At 39.4% G+C, this 26,307-nt stretch overlaps 1 protein-coding gene across 3 annotated transcripts in view; it reads right to left on the bottom strand.

The window, feature by feature from the left end:
* The window catches only part of ARID2 (AT-rich interaction domain 2), a 97,467-nt gene that overhangs the window by 33,298 nt on the left and 37,862 nt on the right, over positions 1–26,307 (bottom strand). For all 3 annotated transcript variants that reach the window (XM_028745963.2, XM_028745962.2, XM_028745965.2), the window contains 3 exons: positions 5,013–5,146; positions 4,674–4,892; positions 1,687–1,754 (listed from right to left, as the gene is read on the bottom strand). In XM_028745963.2, coding sequence (XP_028601796.2) covers positions 1,687–1,754; positions 4,674–4,892; positions 5,013–5,146 — 421 coding nt within the window. The remainder of the gene's footprint in view (positions 1–1,686; positions 1,755–4,673; positions 4,893–5,012; positions 5,147–26,307) is intronic.

Here is a 26,307-nt window from a genome sequence, read left to right as displayed (position 1 = left end):
TTTTATCATCTACAATACTGTCTTATTTATTTTATAGTACAGTACATTGATTACTGCTTTAATTTAATGGATCAATGTTCTCGTCAGACAGCAAAAATCATGTTAAATTGCTGTTTTAGGGGTTGTTTTTAAAAGACTGGAACAGATTAATCCGTTTTGCATTGCTTTCCATGGGAAAGTGCACCTTGGTTTTGGAACGCTTTGGTTTTAGAACAGACTTCTGGAACAGATTAAGTTTGAGAACCAAGGTACCACTGTACAGCTACCAAATTCTGGCCCATTCCACTTCCTCCAAGCTTGTATTGTTTTTAATTGAGTGGAAAGTATGGGCTGGGAGGCAATATGGGATTGCATGCATCCTTTGCCATTAACAAGTGTTTGCAGTGAAGGGACATGGCCTCAATTTTAAGTGGTGCTGTGCTACAACTGCTAGACGTAATTGAATAAAACTTTGGACACTTTTCTCAAACAGAAGTTTTTATTAGAAAATCAATATTTCAATGAGATAAAGATAAAACCCTCAGTAGTTAAACCATTTTTAACTACTGAATGCTACCATTTTTGCTATAAAGGCAAATTGACATTCTCCGCATTTCTCCTATTGTTATTAATCTTATCTTCACACTTTATACTTTTTTCTCTGTGAAATAGATTTATATTTAAAATAGTCATAGCTAATTGCCTGAAAAATGTGATATATGGAAACTTTTTCACTAGTGCCTAAGAAATGTTAAATCTGGGCAGAAAAGTCACATTTACTTCATAGATACAGAGGCGCTTTTTAGTTTCACACACTTCTGTCAATAAAATTAAATTACATATTTTAAAATGTATTTCGCTTTTATGATCTCAAGTCCCTCAAATTCAGTTTCAAAATTATTATTTTCATCAACACATGAACATATAATACAATCCACCTGTACTGTCATTATTTGCTTGTTGCAAAAAATGATGAAGTAATTAATAATTCTTACATATTAACACAAAAAGATGCTTTACCTTAAGTTTTCTTGTTAGTGGATTAATACAGCTGATCGTGCCCTCTAGTGGGCAAACAAATGTTTTGGGGCTCTTAAATAAAGCATCTGTAATACATCCACTGTGTGCATGAAATGCTATATTTTGGGGCCTAGTATATAGTGCTCATGGCACAGTAACCGCCTGAATTGTTTATCACACACATAGGTCAAAATATGGCATACAAGGCTGAGTGGTGGTGTGCAACATGCAACAATGCAATGTCTTCTCAAGGAACAGTACACACAGCCTATCGTGAACGCTATCCACGCTCAACAAAATAACTGACATGGATGTGCAAACTTGGTTGCGTGAAACTCAGCTGAAGTTGTACATATAACTTTGGAGCTGACTAAGGAGACTTTCACACATTCTAAATGCTGTTTCTCAATACTAATCTACAATAACACAGTCGCTGTATTATTACCTCCAGCAGCACCTACTGGGGAGAAGGAAGCTTTCAATCTATCCCTGCACCTACCCACTTATTTGAAATACCTGAGAGCTCTTTATCTGATCCACTCTAAATAAAATTCCCTTCTTCTCTTTAGTCTAGCTTTGCCACTACTATTTAAGCGCAATGTTTAAGCTGCACTGTTGAACTGTAAGGCTCTATCACACATTTTTTTTTTGGCATGCTGTTTTTAAAACTATATTTTAAAAAATTACCTTAACAAAATCTCTATCCGTTTTCTCCTTCCATTCTTCACCAAACACAGTAGAAAATGAACCTAAAGCTATGAGTTAAAAAGCATTAAAGTTACAATTAAAAATTGTCCATAAACAGCTGTGACAATACTATAGATAATTTGAAAACAGTGTAATTTTGCGGTATTGTGGCCAGCCAATCTCATTCAGTTGCAATATACTTTTCTAGTACCAATATTACAGTTTATTAGAAGTAGCATAAATATTTTTTAAAAAATTGTTTTGAGTTATGTCTTTTGCTTGGAGTGGGGTATTTACAACATGGAGAAGAGTGCTTTCTTTTGAAGGGCAATAGCCCATTATATCAACTCATCTAAAGCTGCATGAATTGGACTGCTGTTAAGTAGAAGGGGGGGGGGGGAGTTCTTTTATCAATCCTGAATAATAAAGCAACTACCTGCTATAATTATGCCACAGGCTAAACAAGCCAGGAAGAAGAAGAAAAAATGAGTGAAAAATCTATGCTGAAGAAGTAAACTCTGCGTTGTGAAAATTCAAATGTTGTGCTTAAAAACATTATGCAAATAACATTCAAAGAAACTTGCTTAGTTGCATAAAGCTGTTCATTTTGCTTGCTTTGATCTGAATCTCATATTGGAGTTCTTGCACAAAGTAGAATTTTCTTGAAAGAAACTAGCATGGCAAGAAGGGAATAACTTCAAGCCACATATTTCTTAGGTGCACACAATTCCCTGCATGTTGGTGTTCTCTGTCTACAGTTTCCAGCCTGCCTAGAAACCTGTTTAAAAAAAAACAAGTGGAAATGCAGACACCCAGAAATCTGTCCACATTCAGATCCTACAGTGTATGTAAAGAAGGCATCCTGGTTCCTTTCTAAGTTTAAAAACAGTATTGGCTAAACCAGGGGTTGTCTATGGCACAAGCTGAATCCTCCTTCCATTGAGCACTGGTGGGTGGTCAAGAATTTTACCATAAAGAAAGATGCATTAGTGGGTAGTAGGTATAAAAAGGTTGACTACCCCTGGGCTAAACCCTAAAAGGTTCATTGAACTGTTTAAGATAATCACAGGAATTGATGTGGTTAGTTCCAAGGCTCATCCTGTTCTCTGAACAAAGGAATGTTCTATGTGCACAAGAAACTAACATGTGTGAATGGAGTAGTCTCCTTTATTACAGAGAATGGGAAATCTCTGCATACCTGAGCCTTTAGACTGCACTCTTCAAGTCTAAATACTTGATTTTTAGGATCTGGACAAGTGACTTATATGCAATGCTGATCAAAGTTTGATAACAAGCAGCTGCATAGAATTCAAATCCTAAATATGCCCGCAATAGGGAATATTTTTTTAAGGTAGATGTGACCCCCCAAAAATGCATCTCCTATGCTCTCTTTTTGGAGTGATAATAGTGTTATACAGCTATGTTGAAACACACATTTCTCTAGGTGCCAGAGTAAAATTTTACGAAGGAAGTTTAGTTCTGTCTTCAGCTGGAAGCTGGCCAGCTGCAGACTCTCTGATTTAATCCAAATTGGCCTTTGTGGCAGGAGTTCAACATCAAATTCTGTCAGTTTCAATAAATATAATGGCTGTATTCAGATGTCACACTCAACCATAGTTTAGTAAGACTCCACTCTTTTTTCCTCTTCTTCAGCAATGCAGTCTCTTCTCCTTCGGGTGCAGCAGTTAATGCTAACTATGGTTTGTTTAAACTAAACAAGCCAGCTTCATAATTCATGAAGCATGATCCATAATCAAAGTTTCTGTAGTTTGGAGACAACAAGCAGCAGCAAATCTAACCTGGAAGTGGAAGTTTCCTAATTCCTCTTTGTAGCCAAATCAGAAGGAGGGAGAAGGGCAACAGCCCAGGGCTTGCTGCAGCTCATGCATCCTACATTAACCTATGGTTTAGTATGATATCCAAATGTGGCCAGAGGCTGCATACATGTCCTTTTACCAGTGGTTCAAAAGCACATCTCTTCAGCAATTATTCTCACCTAAATCTCTGGCTGCGAGAAACAAATAACCCCGCTCTCCCCAAAACCCCATTAGTTTGTTTATTCCAGTCTTCATAAACACATATTTGGCCACGATCCTTGTTCTACTCTAGACTAACAAAGCAAGACATGATTAACCATTTCAAGGAAACACAAGAGATGCTTGAAATACTGAAACTTGTTTGAAATTCAAACTATTGTGAAATATTAAAGAAAGAAAAGAAAGTTACAAAAACTTGCACAAGTGTGTGCTATAGAAGCAATGAGACCGGAGGGATCTCAGCAGAAGAACACTGCAGGATACAGATCTACTGGACAAAAAATGGGCGAGCTTACTGGAGGTAATAGAATCAGCGTCATTTTAAATTTAATGTATCATCTCACCAGTGACTTGCGAGAACTTTAGGGTCAAGTACCAATCCAAAATATCCCCTCAGTTCAGGGGTTGGTTCATAGATGAAATTATTGGAATATTGTTTCTACGTATTAGGCTGCTATTAACAGCCCTGTCTTGTGCACCTTTTCTCAGAAATGTAGTAACTATTTGTTTAAGGCTGAGGAAAGAAAGAAAATTCTATGTTGGGAACCATTAGGAAAGGGACTGAAAAGGAAATATCCTCTAGCGTTATGGACAATCAAGGATGTGCACCGATCTATCAACAGACTTAGTCATGGTAGCTAAATGGAATGCACAGACGCATGGCTGGGATTCCTCTGAATGTCAGTGGCTGGGAAGAGACACAGTGGTGTTGAAGACTGCTGCCTTCACGGACTTTTGTAGGCATCCCAGAAACATCTGGTTGGCCAGTGCTGAAAGCAGGATGCTGAATCATCAGTCTGATTCAACAGGACTCTTCTTTTGTAGGATTATGAAACAGGTAGGATAGAAGATGGGAAAAGACAGAGCAGAAGGAAAAGAGGAACAAGGAAACAACTCTGCGGCATAGTAGTACACTTGCCCATCAAAGGATTATTCAAAGTAGAAACTTACTGTCATCAAATACCCCAGCGTTAGCAAGCAGCAAAGTGATGATTTTGGGGTCCTTGTCAAGTTGCATAACGTGCTTGCTTTCATTTGATAGAAGAGTGCACACATTAATAGCAAAGTCCACTTCATTTGGGAGTCCAGATAACAGAGAAAGCACCAATTTACTATAGTCATTTGGCGAATTAAAGTCCATAGATAGCCCATAACTTTGTCGAAGAAAATCTATTTATAAAGGCAAAAATACATCATTAGCAACAATGCACCTGTAGGCTTTTTGTGCCATTTGTCCAACTGAAATCAAGGACAAATGGCGCTACCATCGACTAATTTGTCAAAATTTACCTGACACGCTGTGCTGCTGGTAATTATAGGAAGATGGAATTGCACCTATAGGAAGTTGAGGCTTTGGATTGCCTGGTTGTACCTCATCATCATCCTCTCCAAAGTGATGTACTTTCTCGTACTTTTCTAGATAACTGAAATGAAGAGCAAGGCTTTTTCACTATGTAGAACTTCATACTGTACAATCATACAATGCTAAAAAACTGTAAATTGCTTTAATTTAGCAGCTCAGTGAAACTTAATAAATTGAGGACTTCTTAAGTAAATAGAACACACCCTAGATCCAGACTATTAAGTTCTGATTTGAAGGGCACAATCATATTCCAAAACATCCACTGACCAAGATCAGTGTCCTACTTAACGTAAGACATTTCAACACATTGCCAAGAAACCCAGTCAGCATAAAAGCAAGGATTAGTTCAGATGACCATCAAAATCATTGTTTGAAGAACTAGCAATAAGTCAAATCTCCATTCTTCACTGCAGGGAATGCGAAGGCAAAGCAGCACCCAGCTGGATTGAAGCCCACCACTGCTGATGTCAACCTGAGATGTCAACCGACTGACATGTGAGTGTGGTTGGGGGGAAATGGCCTCATGGGCAAAGACTGACCTGTCAGTCCGAGGTTCCCCACCTGTACTTTAGAGGATTGGGATAAGATGTCTGAATTGGATCACTATATTTACACTCCCAGTGGTTCCCAAGAAAGGGATTTCAGAGTTTGTGGAAGACTTTTAGTCAGCAACCCTATGTAGATATTGACACCCCACCCAACTAAACTCAGTGAGAATTACTTCCAAGTAAATATGAATAGGATCGGGCTCTTAGGATCAAAAAGGTGGACTCAGCCTCTCTCAAGGAAAATTAGTCTCTTGGGGCCCAGGGACTTTCTAAGGCAAGGGCCTTTTAATTATGCCCAGCGAGATGAAGCACAGACTCTTAACACTTGTAAAATGAGCTTCTAGAGAACTATTCCCACCATAAAGTTACCACATTCTTGCTTTAAGAACAGCAACATGCAGAGTACATTTTAAGAGTATTATTTTCCACTTGTACAAATATAAACTTTTACAAAAATGTTTTCAAAGTGGTGATTTCATAGTTGTGGCAAATATATTTAATGAACAAAAAACATTTATTTTACAGATTAATTCAACTTGTCTCCCATTCATGCTCAGAGTGGTCTATGGGAACTTCCAAAGAAGTCTCCCATCGAGGAAGACCAAACATCCTTACCATCAGAGAAAGAAGTATATTGGGCATCTTCAGAACTTTCCTTGCTAAAAAGTGTGCTCTTTTAATAACTATTTCTGGTTTAGCCAGCCACTTCAGAATCCCACTCAACTCAACCTTACTCTGTTTAAGCAAAGGGAGTAATATGTTCCTGAGTCATATATACAATTACTAATATGTAGAAACATTAGCATCCCCTTATCCTGTTTCCAGACAGTGAATATATGTATTGTATTTTTTCTATTTTATAGTTCTATCCAACAATCCACAATGGAGTGAGAATACACCTGCAGCAGCATACAAAAGAAAAAAAAAAGGGGGGGGGACAGCAACTGAACCACTTAAAACAAGAATTCAAACATACTAAGCACAAAATGGAGAGCAAGGATATTAAAAAAACAAAACAAAAAACTATACAAAGGCCTTTCTATAGCAGAAACAACAATTCAAACTCAAAAGCCTTTCTAAAAAGGGAAGTCTTGGCTAATTTGCCAAAGCTCGTAAAGGAGCTGGCAGGTGCACTTCTCTGGAAACTAAAAAAAAAAGGGGGGGTGGGGGTAGGGGAAACCACCCAACGAAGATCTAAGATCTAACTGCTCTCATTTTGCTTCCATGAACCAAGTAAGGACCATCTGAAGATGCCAGATAATGTGAGGAAATGTCATTTTGGGCCCAGATTGTTAAGTCAAGACTTCTGAAACGCGCTGATGTGCTGGCTAGGCCAGCCTTCCCCAAAGGCTGCACTGGCTACGACTGCTGTAAGTTGTAGCCCAAACATCTGGAGAACATTAGGCTGGTGTCAGTACTGGTTTGAGGCACTACACAAATTACAGGGAAAATCTATGGTGCACATTTTCAAAACTGGCATCATGAGATATCTCCAAGACAGTCTAGTCAAAAGTCTTACAGCTACTTTTTGCAATAGTTATGGTTTCACAACACACAAAAGACATGGAGTATGTTACAGTTGTGCAGCACAGAGAATGTAATTCTTGATGATGATGATGATGATGATGATGATGATGATGATGATGATTATTCATTTATTGGCTCGGGGCACAATTTAACAGGAACATCGCCTACACAAACTTCAGTAAAATAGCAGCTGAGCTCCAATGCAAACTTACAATCATTTTGCATCTGTGTTACAAGCATTCTTGATGGATTAAGCCCTTGCCCTCCTAATTCTGCCCCTTCCACTTTGAATTTTGGCATAGCCAAAGCAGAGGGCGAGTTTTGTGCAAGCATTTTTATCATCAAAAGGCAAACTATTTACTTATTTACTTAAACTACTTATATACTGGTTTTCATGTCAAAGCTCTCTCAAGGCGGTCTACAGAAGTTAACTTAAAACCATAAATCACTTTACAAAGCAGAAATAAAGCAGTAGTATTACACAAACTAAAAACAACTATACTTTAAATCTAACTCACATCACTAATAGAATGCAAATTGAAGTTTTAAAGTAAATTTAAAAAGGAACAAATACATCTTATACATCTTTTGGGATCTTTTTTTAAAAAGAAACTCAGAGTCTGGGGCACCTGCACAAGGGCACCAATAGAAGCCTTTACCAGTCCCATGGCACCCGCCAAGTTGGCGACCCCTGATTTAGAGATTTGACTATAGCACTATATAATGTTCAGTGTTTGCTATATAAAACATAGAGGCATCCTTTACAGTAAAATAAAATATACCACATAAATCTATTATATTCCCCCATTTTTTTAAAAAAATGTAAGTGATATGTGTCTAATCCTCCGATGAAAAGCTCCTGCACACATCCTGCTTCTAAAACCAAACTAGATTACAGTGGAAGTAGTTACCCATTTATGTTGTGGCATTAAGGAAACTGTATTTTAGCTGTCTCTGCGTTAGCATCAGTGATTGATTTCCCTACAGTCCACACTCTACCACAAGCTACAACATTTCTGAATTTTTGCTTTGCAAAGTGATGTTTGAGCAGATTTCTCATTTGTTTCTCTACTCCATTAATTGACTGTATTCACATTTTTATATGTTTAAGGTTATCAACAGGTTAAAAACATTAGGGTAGTATCCACCACTGAGCAAGCAGCATTCCACTAACACAACAGGATTTCCTTTTCCTTTCTTCTTGTGGGCTCCCAAAATCTGTTCCAGACAGTTCCCCAAGCAGATTATGAGGGTGTATGGGGATGCACACAGAGAAGAGGAAATTAGGAAGACGTTTGACCTCATTGAAGGCCAGTATTTCAATATGAGTAGGAAAATGAGAGTACCCCTAACAATTTCTTTTAGAAAAAGTACTATCTGTCTATCATATTTATATTCTTTTATACACACATATTCATAATTTTAAAACTTCGGTGTATATGCCTTTCAAATACTGTAAAAAGTAAACAATTCTTTTTTAAAGGTTAAATTACAGCTTTCCACTTTTCTGTTGGAAGAAAATAAAATACCTTCTTCAATTTCATTCTGTATTACAATATAGAAAAACAAATCATCCTCTAAAAATAAACAGGTGTGTTTTTAACTCATAGCTCCATTAATTAAAATTGCTTGCCCATAATTAAAATCAAGCACAGTTTAGAGTGCAATCTTACATGGGACAGGGTCTAAGTCTCTGTGTGTGTGTGTGTGTGTGTGTGTGTGTGTGTGTGTGCGCGCGCGCGTGTGTGTTACTAAACTAAAGATGGCTTTAGTTTTGCTGCAACTAAGAATATAAAATTCTTTAGGAAGAGGGCAGGATGGGGGTTGCTTTTTAAAAAAACCTTTTAGGAGGCTAAAGTATGATAAAATTCAAAAAGACTTTAGATAGAAATTATTTGCAGAACGAGGCTGAAAATTTTTCCTATCATGGGACTCTGCCAGAAACAGTTTGGTTACCTTCAGAGTGAACAGACATACCTGCCCTAGCAGAGTACATGCCTGCAAGCTAAATATTCTTGCAGGGCTAATTTTCACAGGTAACGGGTGTGCCCTGCCTTGGCTATAAGCCTGCAGGGTGGGCATGAGAACTTGGGACAACTTTGCTGCTCTCGTATGGTCTGGGATTAGAATTCTGGCTTTGCCCCCAGAATTAGTTCTGGGACTAAATCAGCTTTTGCCTGCTGCTGAACCCTGCTTAAATAAAAGTTATTCTCTTTCTCTCAAGTAAGAGCCTCTGCCATTGTGTCTGGGGCATGAGCTAGGATAGCATGGGATACAATAAAGCACTCTATGATTTAGAACCAAAGGAAGGACTTTATAGTTTAAAAACCATGGAATATCACAACCCAGAGTACTACAATCTTGGTCTTGTAGAAAACTCATTTTAACACTGATGCTATTAATGGCATGCAAGCTATAGGACAAAGCTTTCCTATAAATCTCATCTGTTAATTCTCAGAGTGGCTAAAACATCTGTGCCCAGAGAACAGAGAATTTCCATTCTTGATATCACTAGTGCAATAAAGGCTGAAAACATGTACAAAGAGGGTTTTTAGAATGAATGTACACTAGCAGTACTGTTAGCTGTCCAATGCAAGCATAACAAATCAAAATAATACTGCAGCTACTTAATTTAATGTTTTAAAGTATGGCCTCAATGAGAAGCAGCCAAAAGAAATACACCGCTATACTACTTGGGGGAATGCTGAGATGGAGAAATGTTTTGGCTCAAACTAGAACCATTTCAATAGAAAGAAAAAGTGTTGCATTTAGCATATGGGGAGAGTAGAAGCAGCTATTCTAAACCAAGCAGCTATCTCCACTATCCAACTCTGTTTTCCATGTGATACTCATGACTATTGCTGAATTAAAAGGTGGCTGATGATCCAACCTATTTTAACTTAAATTCAAATGGTCAAGTTCCATAAGGGAAACTACTGTATCTAATATGAATTCAGGTCAGATTTGATAGAAAACTGGTTATCTTACATTGAGCACTTGAAAAGAAATTGGTAACACTATGGTGCTAAGGCATCAACAATTGGCAGCCCTTGGGTAGTGTGTCATGTGGTCTCCCTATTGTCAACCCCAGACAGAAGAGAATGATACAGGGCAGCAGCATCTGTGTCAATGAAACTTGGTGGCAAACTATGGGACTTTCCCGCTCCTTATCACAGTGGTCCTCTGACAAAATTAGGTTTCTGGCCTTTAATAAAAGAAAGAGCAGCATCATCTTAATGACTTGGGAGAGATTTGAGGTGGGGTGTGGAGTCTAAGCACACGCGCACTCTCCTTACAATAAAGAAAAGGAGTTATGTGGCTGAACATTATCCTGATGCTTACTATTCCAAATGACTGCAAATAAATTGCAAACTTATTTCTCTGTTGTACATTAATATATCTTCTATAATAAGTTAATTTAGACAATAGTGCTATTTTCTGAATTGTATAGCAGGTTATGAAGTATGGAGTGACGTGTAAGTTATTACTTGTTTGATTTACAGTGAAGGTTATTGGAAGCAGCGACAGCAAAGAGAGAGGGAGAGAGAGAACGAAAGACAATCTCTTGTTTCTTCATAGACCACTGAACTGGCATGAAGCATATGGGGGCAGCTGAGTCCAAGTTTAACAGATTCTTTCATCATGACAATGGCAGAGCACGGGGGTGGGAGAGGACTTTAAATGTTAAGTAGCAATCAATTTTTAAACTGTCTAAATTAAGAGTTTACGATAATGCAATATTGAATAAAGAAAAGATCTCCGTGTTGTGCTGTTCTTTTGTTCTGGTACCACACGGCAGAACAAAACAAATGACTGGAAAATGAAACAAGTATCACTTTCCCAGATTTTTGCTGGTATATAAATAGCATAACGCAAAGCAATCAAACTACAACTTTCATACATACCATTTTAAAAACCAAGTGACTTAGTTCTGTTTATTGTTCATAACATATAAAAAACACCAGAATTCATTCAGTCTTTAACAAAGTGAGAATAAGTCAAAAAGACATCTTAGAAAAGGCTGCTCTCTACTGGAAAAATTACAAAATTGCTACATTACCTACTTTGCTAGAGCATAAGAGAAAAAACAACAACCCTCAAGCAAAAGAGGAAAACGTGTAAAATACAAAATACATGCAAGGTGATTTTTCAACAAGTATTATTCCCAAGACAGATCTGTCAAGAATAGAAATATATTTCTTTCAATTACAGTTGTAAATGAAAGTCATGTTTCTGACTTTCTTTGTTCACTCAAATGAATTAGCCAGATGTAGCAAAAGAGAGGCCAATCTTTCATCATAACTGCTGCAGCCACTCATGAGCTCTAAACTCCATCTATGATTACCTCCTGCCTACTGAAACAAGTTTCTTAAAAGTACAGCATGTGTAGGGATAACACCCCTCTTCTCAGAAACCAAAACACTGAGCTATGGAGCTGGTGAGTTAGCTGTCTACTTCTGGGAGAATTAACAATCCCACTGATAGGTAAAGGTAAAGGTACCCCTGCCTGTGCGCTCATCTCACTCTAGAGGCCGGGAGCCAGTGCTGTCCGCAGACACTTCCGGGTCACGTGGCCAGCGTGACAAAGCTGCTCTGGCGAGCCAGCACAGCACACACGGAAACACCGTTTACCTTCCCGCTAGTAAGCGGTCCCTATTTATCTACTTGCACCCGGGGGTGCTTTCGAACTGCTAGGTTGGCAGGCGCTGGGACTGAGCAGCGGGAGCGCACCCCGCCGCGGGGATTCGAACCGCCGACCATGCGATCGGCAAGTCCTAGGCGCTGAGGTTTTAACCACAGCGCCACCCGCGTCCCTTAATCCCACTGATAGCTGTCCTTTAATGGCTACAAAGCAGGATACAAGTTTTTTAAATAAAGTGACATCTTTTGAAGGCAGGGAAAAAACAAACTAAAACAGTCTTATTTATAATATTTTTATTGGAGAAGTAAAAAATTTGTTAAAGGAAAACATTAACATTGTTTCTTCCCTGCTATCAACTGAACTTTATTCAGACAATGGCTTTGTCAACATGACTTACGATTCCTTTCAGGAAAGGCAGGTTTCTTGCTTATGTTTCTATATATCAAACTTAAACACAGTCATTTCCAGAAGGGTAGCTGTGTTAATCTCTCACAGCAAAAACAAAAGCAAAGTGTGGAAGCTTATGTCATGATAAATGTGTTAGTGCCACAAGACTCTGGTGCTTTTGCTACAAATAGTTTATACAGGACCACAAATGCAAAGCAACACATATTATGTGATGCTACTGCAGGAAGTGCCAGTTTCTGAAGGTTTTGAGAGGTGAATGAGATTCTTGGATTGGCGGAGCACGCAGAGACTAGTCCGGAGTGGGCAAGGCTTCCTTGCCAAATCCAAATTCCAAAACAATGGCCACCAGAAGTCTATAAACAGAGCTGGCTCAACATTTTTGCTGCCTAAGGCCAAGGACATGATAATGCTTGCCTCCAGGACACTGCAAGCTGAATTTTTATGCAGCCTAAGAGATAGGGCAGCATTCTCTGTTATAGCCAAGGTCAGTAGGCTACCTTAAGGGGTGCTGGGCAACCCATGTGGCACACAGTTCTGTCCATTTTCCCTAGGAGTTGTCTTCTGAAACAGCCACACCCTTCTGCTTGATAGTAGGGCCAGCCTTGACTATGTAATAAAAAAACCTTTATTGCTTTATTATTAAGACACTTTTGCCCTGAAGTTATGGAATGAAGCTAAACACGGATATATGTTCAAAGTATCCAGTATATTTTAAATACAATTTTTTAAATATTAAGTACAATATTTTAAATATTTAAGTTAGATTTTTTTAAAGACTTTAAAAAGTTTCCCTTTTAGTTTTAAATCCATAGTAACAGTTATCAGAAAGCATCAATGAATGCCTATCATACAAAAGCAACAATAATGTTACACTAAGATCATATATCACAGGAATGGAAGGAACCAGAGGTTCCTAGTTCAGCCCCCTGCAATGCAGAAATCGTTCACCAAATGTGGGGCTCAAACAAGGAGTGTGTGAACTAGTTCTCATAACCAGCTACTTTCTGTTTACAAATCTTGACTTGAATTTGGAATTTCAAGAACGATCTAATAGCTAGTGAGCCAAATTCTAATCCTGACTGGGTTTACCAGCAATTTGACACAATTGTCAATAAATTTTCAAAAGACCAATATAGTTTGTTTATGTACAAGAGTTCCATCTTTTGGTCTAATTTAAAATAATGGAGCTCTTCCATTACTAAGAGCCCTGAGAAAGGAAAGAAGGTCCAGTAAAGAGCACTCTTAGTTGTACATTACAATGACTTTAGATCTAAGAACTGTGAAAGGTGTTCCATTTGCAGAATGGGATTTTCCTGATCCTATGGCCTATCTGCATGGTTGGGAGACTTATGGAAATGGTTTCTGATATGGAATAGGAGTCTGCAGATGGAGGAGTCAACAGAAAACACATTTAAGTAAAAACACATTTCAACATGCACTAGATGCCTTGGGATTCAAGCCAACATGCCCGTATTTCTTAAAGCTTATCAAAGAGCAAGTCTATAATATAAGCACAGTAACCTTCATAAAACCATTATAAGAAATTAAGTATTATTTACATTTGACCCACACCATAACTTTTCCATAGAATAAAAGGCTATAAGTATAAGAGTAAAACTGTTTTTAATGCTTTGATGTACTAACTACAGGTACTAACATGTATATTTGCTAACTACAACATTGCGCAGAAACAAGGCTGCGAGTTTGAGTTCTTCATCCAGCAGTGAGGACTAGGACATCAACTGACTACAGCATATAATGTCATAACTCCTCATACATGCAGCCATTTCATTTACATAAACATGACAAATGCCTTGGGACAAGAATTAATAAGCACATACATTATATGAGCACATTATCAAGCTATGTAAGCCACCACAAATTCTTTCAGTACAGTATTATCCTGGCCTTTGTTATTTTAAAGAAGGTATTTGTATGAAGCTTTTCACAAGTACTTAATAAGTGTGCCCAAATACACTAACACTCAGAATGTTTTTACACACATTATGTTTTACTGAATTCACTAGAGCTTATTTTCACAGTTGCTGACAACAGGTGACAAACTGAGACCATACACTACGGGTTCTAAGGAACATTTTTCTAATCTCTGCTTTAAATTTTCATATAGCTGAAGGGCAAGAAAATGCCAACTCCCGCTGCCTTTCCCTCTTTTTTCACCTGGCACCTATTTCTTCTAGTGTGCCGTCTCTTAAGCCACCTCCTTCCCCCACTCCTCTTTCTCTTGGGAGTCTTGCCTCTGTCTGCTATCTTATCAGTCCTACCTAATGTGTCAAGATACAAAATATGCATTTGATAACTTTCTGTACCTCCCATATTTCCCTTGCCCCAGCTTCCATTTCTCTTCTTAGGCCCTCAAGCAGGTCCTGTTTGAACTTCCCATTTTCATGATCCCTCCTCAGCATTTGTGTCCTTTGATCCTTTCTTTTGCCCAAAACATTCTCTGCCTCTTTGTCTGAGGCTTCCCAAGTTCTCTTCAGCCCTAGGTCAGAGCAAAGGGTTTGTAATCTTGTCCCTTGAGGCAGATGGAGGAAAAAGAATGAACTATTTTTGCTTAACCTTGAGGCCTCCTGTCATAGCAGTTCCCAAGGATAGCATTTGCGTGGCGAGACCCTGGGCCCCGCAGTTCCCCTCAGAAATAAACATACAGACACGAATATGTTGGGTTAATGGGATAGATTAGGCCACAACTTTACTGGCTACAGATGTGAGCGGTTTGGCTTAGGCATTTGGGTGAAGCCAGACTATATCCTGACTCCTGCCTGTCTGCAGGAAGTCTCAAAAGGGTCAACCACCGATAGTGGGAGTCCTGTGATATACATCAATTAAGAGCACCCCCAGGGTCCCCGATGGGGTCATGGCATGACCCTAGGCCACGCCCAGGCTTTGGACAGGAACCACGCCGCCAGAGCCCTTTAACTTAACGGGATACCCTTAACGAGGAGGGGCAGGTGGAGGCAACAACCTCTCCTCCCATAAACAAGGCTTACCCAATGCTTAACCTTACAAAGTTGTGACGATTGCTGAGAGGTAGGCGAAAACCAAATGGCATTTGCCAAGTGGGAAAATTCCTACCTGGCCCCCACAACCAGGTGGCTGCCAAAGTCAAGTAATGCATAAAAGAGAGGGTGGGTGAACTTGAAAATCCGACGAAAAGGCGAAAGGAGGCTGCACCCCAGCCATGCCCCGGTTTAAACAGCCAGCCGGGGGGGGGGGGGTTATGACACAGCTGGGAGCGTTAATGACGTGGGCAGCATCCCTCTGCCCACTCCCGGGTCACCCGGGTCACCAGGAGGTCCTGGATGTCCTCCAGCAATGCTGCACCCCCGGTGAAGAGGAGCAGTCATATTATAAAGGAACAAAAAAAAGTTCATTAGAAAACTGTAATTTTGCACTCCTTCACTCACACATTATGTTTGCCTATTTATCTCTGTACAAATAGAAGACAAACAGTGCAATCATATACAGTGGTACCTCAGGTTACATACGCTTCAGGTTACAGACTCCGCTAACCCAGAAATAGTACCTCGGGTTAAGAACTTTGCTTCAGGATGAGAACAGAAATCGTGCAGCGGCAGCGCAGCGGCAGCAGGAGGCCCCATTAGCTAAAGTGGTGCTTCAAGTTAAGAACAGTTTCAGGTTAAGAACAGACCTCCAGAACGAATTAAGTTCTTAACCCGAGGTACCACTGTATTTACTCAGAAGTACCTTCCACTGTATTCGATCCAGCTTCCTCTAAAGTAAACTTGCATAAGCTGACAACCTTAAAGATACTTTACATTTCACAGAAATTAGTGATGCTTGCAATGTGTTTTGGACTACAATATAAATTAACATTTAAAATAAAATTACAGATAGGAAATCACAGGGTGGATACCCATGATAATACTTAGCTAGTCCTTTGAAGACAGTTCACATAAAGCCAAAGTTTGTAAATTGCATATAGGCAGAGTATGAAAATGAGCTTCAGGTTGGTGTTCTCTCTTTGCTCAGAGCATTTTGCATGCATTGCAGCTTACACATGTACTTTTGCATACAAGTTGGTTTCACTTAATACACATCACCTACCTAAAAGGGAGCAGGTGCTTATAGCCTTCAGTTCTCATACACACCCAATTTTACTGAAGTATGTCCCTTCTCATATGCCACAAAAATACAGTGTTCCTCAAAAAAGTTTGAACTCCCAACCATCTGTCATTATACATTCTCCTGTCTGAGCCTCGCATTTCAAGATGAGATTGAAAGAGCTACATAAGTATCTTAATTGGATGAGATAATCTGAAAAGTCCTAATGTTTGATTGGGTGTGCAGAATTTTTTGGACCCCATGCCTAGATTTTCAGAATTCTGATTTATTATATGATGATGAAGAAGAATCAGGACACTGCCTTCTTTGGTTTTACAAGTAAGCCAAAATACCATTACTGACAGAGACTTCTACAAAATCTTTTTGTCTGTTTACAAGCCTGTTTCTTACCTAGGGCTTCTTCCCCCTGTGTTAGCCTCCTGCTCCTCATCCCCCTACTATAGTGTTAAGACCTGCAATAAGTCTGCTACTTTTTACCATCAAAAAGTGAACAGAGGCTTATTGTTGATTTCAACCCTGCAGCCACACAGCACTAAGACTGGAGATACTCCTGTGCCTGCTCCCACAGCCTGAACTTTGATTAATCTGATTGACAGCTGGGTGGCCCTCCCTTCCTTTCAAGATGCCCTGTAGAGGGTAGGCCACTTCTGGATCTAGCCCTCCAATCCAGAACTGTCTCTTGAGGGCAGCAACTTTTTTTTTCCTTATCAGAATACAAGTCAACAACCTGCAATGGAGGGTGGAAGAGGGGTATAGTGTATTTACAGACACTGTTGGAAGTAGGGGCTACGGTTACCTTACATTTCCAATGACCCCAATTATTTTTTTCTGTTCTGAAAGAACATTTCCCCCTCTCCAAAAATATTGCCTATTTTAGCCACTTTTCTTTATTCAATAGACTTTAATGGGAGCATCAGAAAATCATAGTCCCAGGTAGGTACATCGTCACCAACTCCACGTCCATTAATCCCCTTGGCTCATCATCCGTTATTCCATAATGCAGTCCAAACCTTTCACATAGAAACATGGCAAACCAAAGGCCTATGCTCTCTAGCGGACTTTTACGAAAACAATAAACCCATATCAACACAGGAATTACAGGATAAATCAGGAGACATTCAGGTACCCTGGCTAACGCACCATCAACGACATGACTTCCTAAACAATTCAGCAGTAAAAGCAGTGGTCACTAGGCCCTTGACCACCTTTGAAAGCCTTCTTTTGTCAGCAGAGGAACATGGTAAGGGGATGGTATCCGGAATATACAAAATGCTACTCCGTAATCTCACTCAACACAATTAAAAAACAATGGGAACATGACACAGGTTATGAAATAAACTCTACCCAATGGACTACTAACCTCTCTTTAAACCCATCTCAGCCAAAAGAAGGGAACACACTTTGAAACGTATCTATAGAAGGCATCTGACACCAAAGAAATTGGCATTAATACATCCAGGAACCTTACCAAAATGCTGGAGAGGCTGTACCTCTACAGGCACATACCTTCACATGTGGTGGGAATGTCCAACCCAAATCCAACCCTTTTGTACTGCAGTCCTACAAAAAATATTTAACATAACTAAGCAGGTATTGGAACCCACTCCATAACTGACCCTATTAAATATTTTCCCAGACAATAATGTTCACTTATACCATAAAGAGCTTATAATTCACCTTCCCTCAGCAGCCAGAAACTTTGTAGTTGGACACTGGAGAGACTTGTCAGGAGTAAGCATGGACCATCGGTATCAAATTGTATGGAAAACGGCCTTATTAGAAAACTTAACTGACAAACTACAACTGACATGAGGACAAAAGAAAGAGGACACCTTCACCCCGGCATGGCTCCCTTTTATTACGCATACAGTTCAAACTGACAACAGTGATAGCAGGGCTCTACCAACAACGTACAGATCAATATGGCTATCAACCTAATATTTCACACACACCCCTTCCGCAACCAAATCTGACTACAGTTCATTAGAGGCAATAAAAGACAAATAAGCACGCCCTGACCCCCCCCCCCCATCTTCTCTCATCGTTGATGTAAACCAGGCAACCTTTTTCAGCCGTGGGCCGATCCACCGTCCCTCAGACCATGTGGTGGGCCGGACTATATTTTGAAGAAAAAAATGAACGAATTCCTATGCCCCACAAATAACCCAGAGATGCATTTTAAATAAAAGGACACATTCTACTCATGTAAAAACACGCTGATTCCCGGACCATCCACGGGCCGGATTTAGAAAGCGACTGGGCTGCATCCGGCCCAGGGGCCTTAGGTTGCCTACCACTGATGTAAACCAATAAATATACAGAAAGTGAACCTACTCAATTGACACTGCCATAAAAACCCCATGAACGTACCAAGTTGACAAAACAGCAAGCTAGCATGTAAGTTTACCTCCCACCCTCTACTCTCTTCCCCTACCTTTGGATATCATATTGTTTTACATTTTACCGAAAGACTTTATAATCTGATTAAGAAAAAAAAGTGAGAGACGTTGCACATTCTTTGTCGTTCATGAAAATCTTCAATAAAAATTATTTCAAAAAGAAAAGAAAACCATAGTCCCAGCCAGGATTACACTTCTTGGTTATGCTAAACTGACAAAGTAGTCTGGGATCTCCCATATATAATTTCAGGTCCCAGACCACATCTGTCAGTGCAGACAAAACTGGTAAACCCTGCAGAGCAAGTTCCCCCGACAACACAAAATTATAACAGGCACAGAATACAATCCAGGACAGTATTAATCTATACCTGCTCAATACTGAGCAACAGTATGTGTAAAAAACATCTTCTTACATCTATACAACTGACTCCATATTTCTGATTCAGTATAAGAAATACATATAGTAGGTTTTTTTTTACAATATTAGAAATGATGATTTCAGAAATTTTTCAAATCAAATTGCAGAAAAAGTAAAAAACAAAAACCCAGTAACAAAGCACAGATATACATGCACTAATGTTTTCACATACAGAAGTGTAAAGCACTGCCCTTAATTCTTAGTTTAGCTTTCGATGTATTAATTTCAAACAGTGGGTACAAAAATTAAGAGAACAGCTTTTCTAATATGAAAGGGAGAACATTTATAAAAACTGTGACTTAAATCTGAATTTCAAAGGGAATGCAAGTTCCACTGGCTCATTAATAAGACATTATTAAACATAACACTTTTAGTATTCCTGTAGAGTTCTTTTTCTATCAGTTTCCCACTAATAAAATGCCACAGTTTTGAGAGGAAGGATCAGTTTTTCTCATTTCACCTACCTTTCTTTCTCAAAATACTCCCAAACAAAGCATAATTTCTCTTCCTGCTCTGAGTTATAATTATGTCTTCATTAGTTTTGAATTGCATTATAGTAAGAATCTCTCAATATCTTGGCAACACAAGCACAATGTGTCAGGCTAACAAGATGCAGTTCATTTCCCCCCCTTTTTTTCTTTTTTGGAGAGAGATACCAATATCAAAAAGCAAAGCTGAAGTGTTCATGAAAGCAAAAAAGACATGCTTTCTGCTGATTTACACTCTGCAATAAGGATATTTTACATTGCACCCTATAAGACATGGGATGTGTCATGCACCTCCTAGGTATACGTAGTTATGGCCCCAGATATATGGACAACATAAAAAACCCTCATTGCTAATCAGGTACTTGTAATAATTTAGAACAAATTTCAGTGAGCCACTAATTATTTTATTTTGAATGTAATTTATATCTACTTTGTCTCAAGGATTTGAAAGGCCAACGAAGTTTTGATATGAACAATAACTGCAAAAACAGAAGATAAAATATTCAAATGTGTATTAAAAACATGTGCTTAACTACCCATTACTAATCTTATTTTTGTTTGTATGTCAAAAGATGCACAAATAATGATGAACAGAGTAGTAGGATACAGGTAAATTATTATTTGATTACTGTATGAAAGACAAATATATTTTTACATGATATAAATAACTTGTGAACATATGAACATTAACTTCAAGCCTGAAACTTTAATTCACATTTATTAAAAGAAGTGTTAACTCCAGCTCAAAAAGTTAAGAGTTTAACAGGAAAGTGTATTTTCAACTTCCATGAAATAATTGCATGGAAGTATTATTTATTTTTAAATTTTATACCTCCTTTGTATACCGTATCTTGACAGGAGTACATGTGCTCTATAAATGAAGCCCTATTGCTAGCTGGTGCCTATGGCTGGGCGATATATCATCCAAAACCAGTTTGAAGTTCACATCATGATAATTTTTTCATAATATTTGAGCTGGCAATATATTACGAATTACTGTGTGTAAGGGCTAGGTCATGGGGAAGCAAACTAAGGCCCGGGGGCCGGATCCGGCCCAATTGCCTTCTAAATCCGGCCCACAGAGGGTCCGGAAATCAGCATGTTTTTACATGAGTAAAATGTGTCCTTTTATTTAAAATGCATCTCTGGGTTATTTGTGGGGCATAGGAATTCGTTCATTTCCCTCCACCCCCCAAAAAAATATAGTCTGGCCCCCCACAAGGTCTGAGGGACAGTGGACTAGCCCCCTGCTGAAAAAGTTTGCTGACCCCTGGGCTAGGTGAGATCTGGTTTTCAACACTGCGATAACTCACCAGCTAAACACTGCAATGTCATCAATAGCTAAACCTCACAATATCACCAGTTAAACACTGCAAAGTTATCAGCAGCTAGACCCCCAATATCACCAGCTAAACATTGCAATCTACCACTATGTCTGAAATAAGAATGGAACTATACAGAAGCAAACAGGACAATGTCCCAGCAACTGCTACTACTTAGGGGTCTAAAACGGATAAATGATAATATTATCGATCATCACACGCTCAGTTTTATCAGCAGGCAAGCCAAAATGCATCCCCAACAAGACTTTCAGTTTTTGGCTTGGCTACCAAATGGTGGTATTCAGGACAGTAGTGGCAGCAGCCTGAGAGGCTCATGGGGGTGACGGAAAGTGGTGGCAGTAATGGCAGCAGCCTTGAGACTAAAAGAAGTTGACCATACTTGCTCTAGAATAACCCAATGAGACACCCAGGAACTTGGTGCTCTATAAGTAGAAGAATTCTAATAGTAGCCTCTACAGAATTACCAGAACTGTTCACTATTGTTGTTTGGCTCAGACAGGTTACATTTTCCCCAGTGATGTTTATTTTTTATGTATATTGTCTTTCCTCCAAAATGATGATGCATAGAACCTGAAGATATAGACCACACAGAATCACTAGGGCTGAGGGGAATTTAGAATAATAGAATCATAGAGTTGGAAGGGACTGTGAGAGCCATCTAGTCCAACCCTCTACAATGAAGGAATATGCAGCTGTCCCATACAGGGATTGAACCTGCAACCTTGACATAAATCACTGAAAGCTCTCATTGCTTCTGGGTACCTGTAAGATCAGTCACACAACAAATTTAGACAGTTGAGTTTTTTGCAAATTAAGTTTAACATAGCATTTTAGTAATAATAAGTAGGTTGGCTTGCATCCACATGAAAACACTGAAGACTATTTAACTTATAACTCTTCCATGGTTCTATGTTGAGGTTCCAACATTGCAGGAAGTTGAACTAGATGACCCTTGGGATCCCTTTCAACTCTACAATTCTAGTGCAAGATGAACCAAAAAGTTTCTCAAACAATATGGGTGGTAAAATATGACTGTTTCTACAGGCATCTGACACTGGAAGTAGGGGGAGGTTGAATATCAACAGACCCCTGCTATGACAAAAAACAACAACCACCAACCCCCCCCCCACCTCCACCTATCAATGCCAATGGTAGAATGCAGCCAGTCAATCTATAATTTCCACGAGGCTAACAGTTTACAGTAATCTCTTCAAGCATATTCAACACAATGCAACTCTAAAGCACTGAGATACTAGCCACAGTATGTGAAGATGCCACTCAGGGATAAGTTTCACACACAGTATTGTGAACTTTGTCTGGAGCATTTCTTTGACTGAATACTGGCATCAAAAGGATATGAAATACAAATTTAAAAAACCCATATTCAACAGCTGGGAGACCTTTTTGAGAGTGAAAATATGTCCACCATGCTGGAGTTGCAGCAGTGATCTTAGACCAGTCCAAAACGCAGGGCTTACCTGCTACTTTGCAATGATTTGACATTTGACAAATTATCTGGCATTTTAGCTAACCGCCAGGGAAATATAAACTAAAAAAAAGGCAAAAGAAAGAGTGATTGTTTGAATATGCATTTCTACATTGTTCAAAAGGAGCGACATTGCTGATAGTAGATACTTTTTATAGCCAAAGGAAAAACAAGCCTTTTCTGAACAAAACAATCTGAAAACTGGTAGAAAACTGAGGACGAAACAATGCAAATGCCACCAATTATGAGAAGTGTATGTACTATATTGCTAAAGCTGGAACTCATTCTGAAACTAGAACGCTTAAAAAAATAGCAGATGGGCAGAATGACTAACTCAGCAAAAAATAAACTGTTCTATACTGATGGTAAATATTTTTGTTTGGCTAACATTGAACAGTTAAATGCTGTAGATCCCAAAACTATTACTGTAACATGAAAAAACTAAGGGGAAGGTTTTCATCTTTCATTACACCAACAAAAATCCTGATATCACATCCACCAATTTCATAACCTCACAGGTTACTACTAACAATTAGCATTATTGTAATAATTTATGAATAATCTTTCATATAAATTTCAAGGGGATTCACAGCCCTGTAACTTAAAAATAATAATTTTAAATCTGTACAAATACATCCGTCAGATATCTCCAACCCCCAATTTTGCTGGGAAAGCTTCAAAACAAGAATGTGTTTAGTAGCTTTACAAGCCTGTCATATCTCATGGATGCTGTTCCACAAAACAGGGGCAGCCACACAAAGCCCTGCTTCAAGTTGCTGTGGATGGGACTTCCTATTTTACAAACATCTAGGAGAGAGTTCCTTGCAGAACACCGTAACATATTACGTATATAAGGAATTAGGTGATCTGTCAACTAATTGTGTAGGACCTTATATGCAGTGTTCAAAATCCCCCAAGTGCCAGGAGCATTTTCCAACTGGCATAGGTCCCATGGTGACCATGTGGAGATCTCTGGGTGCCACATTGGCGACTGACGTCTCCATCTCGCTGGCCCCTTCAGCTTCCTTAAGCAGGTAAGCACAAGACTGTATTTATTAAATTTATAACCCACCTTTTTCTCCAAGGAGTACACGGTTCACCTGCCTCTGCAGTTAATCCCTACAACGACTCTGTAAGGTGGGTTAAGAGACTGTGAATGGCCCAAGGTCACCCAATGAGCTTCATGAGTGAGTGGAGATTTGAACATGGATCTCCTAGGTTCTAGTCCAACATTCTATCCAGTATACCACAATGGCTTCCTAGAATTCTTCTGATATGGGGCAGCTATATAAATTAAGAAGGTATATAAATATGGGGAAAGCAAAGTGTCACTTAGACAAGGATCTGAAATATTTTCCTTGAAGCTTGAATTTGTTTTATTCTGGATTGTTTTTAAAGTGTTATAAACCACCCATACATATATGTGTATGCACACACACACACACACACACCTAAAAATGCAATGAATAATAATAATAAATTCCATTAAAAAAGGCACCAAGATATTCCATTGTCAACCATTATCCAGGTATAAGGTGCCATTTGCCAATTAGCTTATATATCTGAGTTTCTAACATTGCTTATATGTTAGTACCAGAATCCTGATTTTAACCTGGTAGCACTAGTTCACCATCATAAGCAGCCTAACAGCCATGTTTTACCGTAGTATTAACCTCCACAAGGGTAACCAACCTCAAGGGTAGCCTCACAAACAGTGCACTCTAATCCAAACCTCAGGTTACTAGGGGTCTTACAAAATATCTGTTCTAACCCCCTGCTCAATGCAGGAAATTTAGAGCTAGACTATGGCTACCACGTTTGACCAAACTGCGGGAGGCAGTGGAAGACAGAAGTGTCTGGCGTGCTCTGGTCCATGGGGTCACGAAGAGTCGGACACGACTAAACAACAACAACATGGCTACCACTCTCCCTCACAATTGGTTTCACAGCTGAACTCTTCTTACAGTTAACAAGTTTCTCCTACTGTTCAACCAAAATCTACCTCCCGCCCCTTAACCAAAACCCACTAAATAAATTGGCATATATTGAATTTAAAATGTGTTGGAATGGAAATAAAAGAGAATTAGGGCATTAGATTCAAATATCTAATGAGGGCTCTGGGGTGGGAGAACAGGATTTTTTAGGAGGAGTCATAAGGCAGAAGGAGCAAGCGGTTTAAGAGCAGCAGCAGCAGTAGCAAGGGGCAGCTGAAGAAGTGCATAAACTAGGCACTGTCCATGTGGGGCCAGACCTATTTTGGGTCCCTGTTACTGCCACTCCTCAGCATAGCAGGCAGGTGGTCTTTGTGCCTGTACACAGACTAGGTGGCTCAGCAAGTGCGAACAGGCTGGGATTGTTGGCCCTGAGCTATTGCCAGCTCCATTATTTTCAGGTACAGCTTCTTTCCTGGGCAGAGGCAAGAACTCATCACTCCAGCTCAATGGCTAGGGTGAAGAAACTCGTCACTTGACAAGAGTTCTTTGAAGAAGATGCTGCCTTTCCTCCTGCAAGTTACTCAAACACCACTGTTAAATGTAGCTTATGCCCAAGATTGCTTTGCTTATTATTTTTGCTGCCAGGCGTTAGACCTGCTGGGGGAGGAGGGAGAGAGTTTGGGGGCTACCATAGGCTGGGATTGTTCTGAGAATATACTAGCAAGCACTTTTAGTGCCCAAGAGTTCATGGCTAGATATTTCCTCCTGCTGAAACTCCCACCCATATTGGGTTCCTTTCCATGTTAAGTCCACAGCTAGCTAAACTAATATTTCTTTGAACTTATTAAAACCAGCTTTTTCTCAAATCTAAACAGGTATACATTTGACAACACGTGCCTTTGGCTTTCCATAAGATCATGAATTCCACGGCCATTTCTCCTCTTTCAACAACTCATTATTCTTGAGATTCAATTCTAGGCTAGCCAATCCCCTTGTTCATTCCTCCGCCTTCTAAAAGAAATTCTTGGCGATGCTGTGCTAATTGGAGCCTGTCTCCCAGCAGTTATCAGGGCATTGGGAAGTCCCTCCATACTACTAATTCCTAGAAACATTGGTAATTTGTTTCAAGAAAGCAAAATCCATACCTTTTACTTGGTCTGTAGCAAATCTTACTCACCAATTTGTTATTCTTTTCCTCTTAAGTATTTTTGTCAAAATATTCTCTACAGGATTACAATATACAGACTTCTGGTTTTCTGTGCTGGTCTACTTTAAAAACAACAACAAAACCTGCTGCTACTTCCCCTTTTTGTTGCATCTGTGCTTATTGAAGAAGTTATACCCTTGAATTGTTACATTCCTATCATACAAAACATTCTATCAAGTCTCAGTTACTCCTATAGTTATATTTACCTTCTTTTAGTAGCAGTTCAAGCTAAACTTGTTTATTTCCTGTACTCTGTGCATTAGGTTTAAGGTATCAAAAAGCCTTTGATACTATTTGTCCAGTCTCTCTTACCCTCTTTTCCAGCAAAACCACTAGGTCACACTTTAGTCAAGAAGTTATACATAGCATAACGACTTCAGGTTGCCAACGATGAGCCTTCGTTGTGCATCCTCTTAGCTCTTGTTGACATCCCGATCTCTGCCGCTGCTTTTGCTTCACCCATTTGCTTCTCTTATTGCTTGCCTGAGCTTCTGTTACATGATGCTGTTTCAGCCTGCTGGTGAAGAGGACAATGGGTGGCAAGAAGCCCCAGCCCCAGCTAGCTTGCCACAATCTCCCAGTCTCTTCTGGTACCGTATCAAATTGTAGGTTTAGCTGCCCCAACTAAAAGCCGTATCGAATCATACACAGGTAGGCATCAAAAACCTTCTAGAAGATAAAGAAGCCAAGGAAGGACCACAACAGCAAGCGGCCATCA

The sequence above is a fragment of the Podarcis muralis genome, chromosome 10 (assembly GCF_964188315.1).
Source record: "Podarcis muralis chromosome 10, rPodMur119.hap1.1, whole genome shotgun sequence".
Lineage (NCBI taxonomy): Eukaryota > Metazoa > Chordata > Lepidosauria > Squamata > Lacertidae > Podarcis > Podarcis muralis.
The sequence above is the reverse complement of the archived record's forward strand: the minus strand, read 5'-3'. Positions and strand labels throughout refer to the sequence as shown.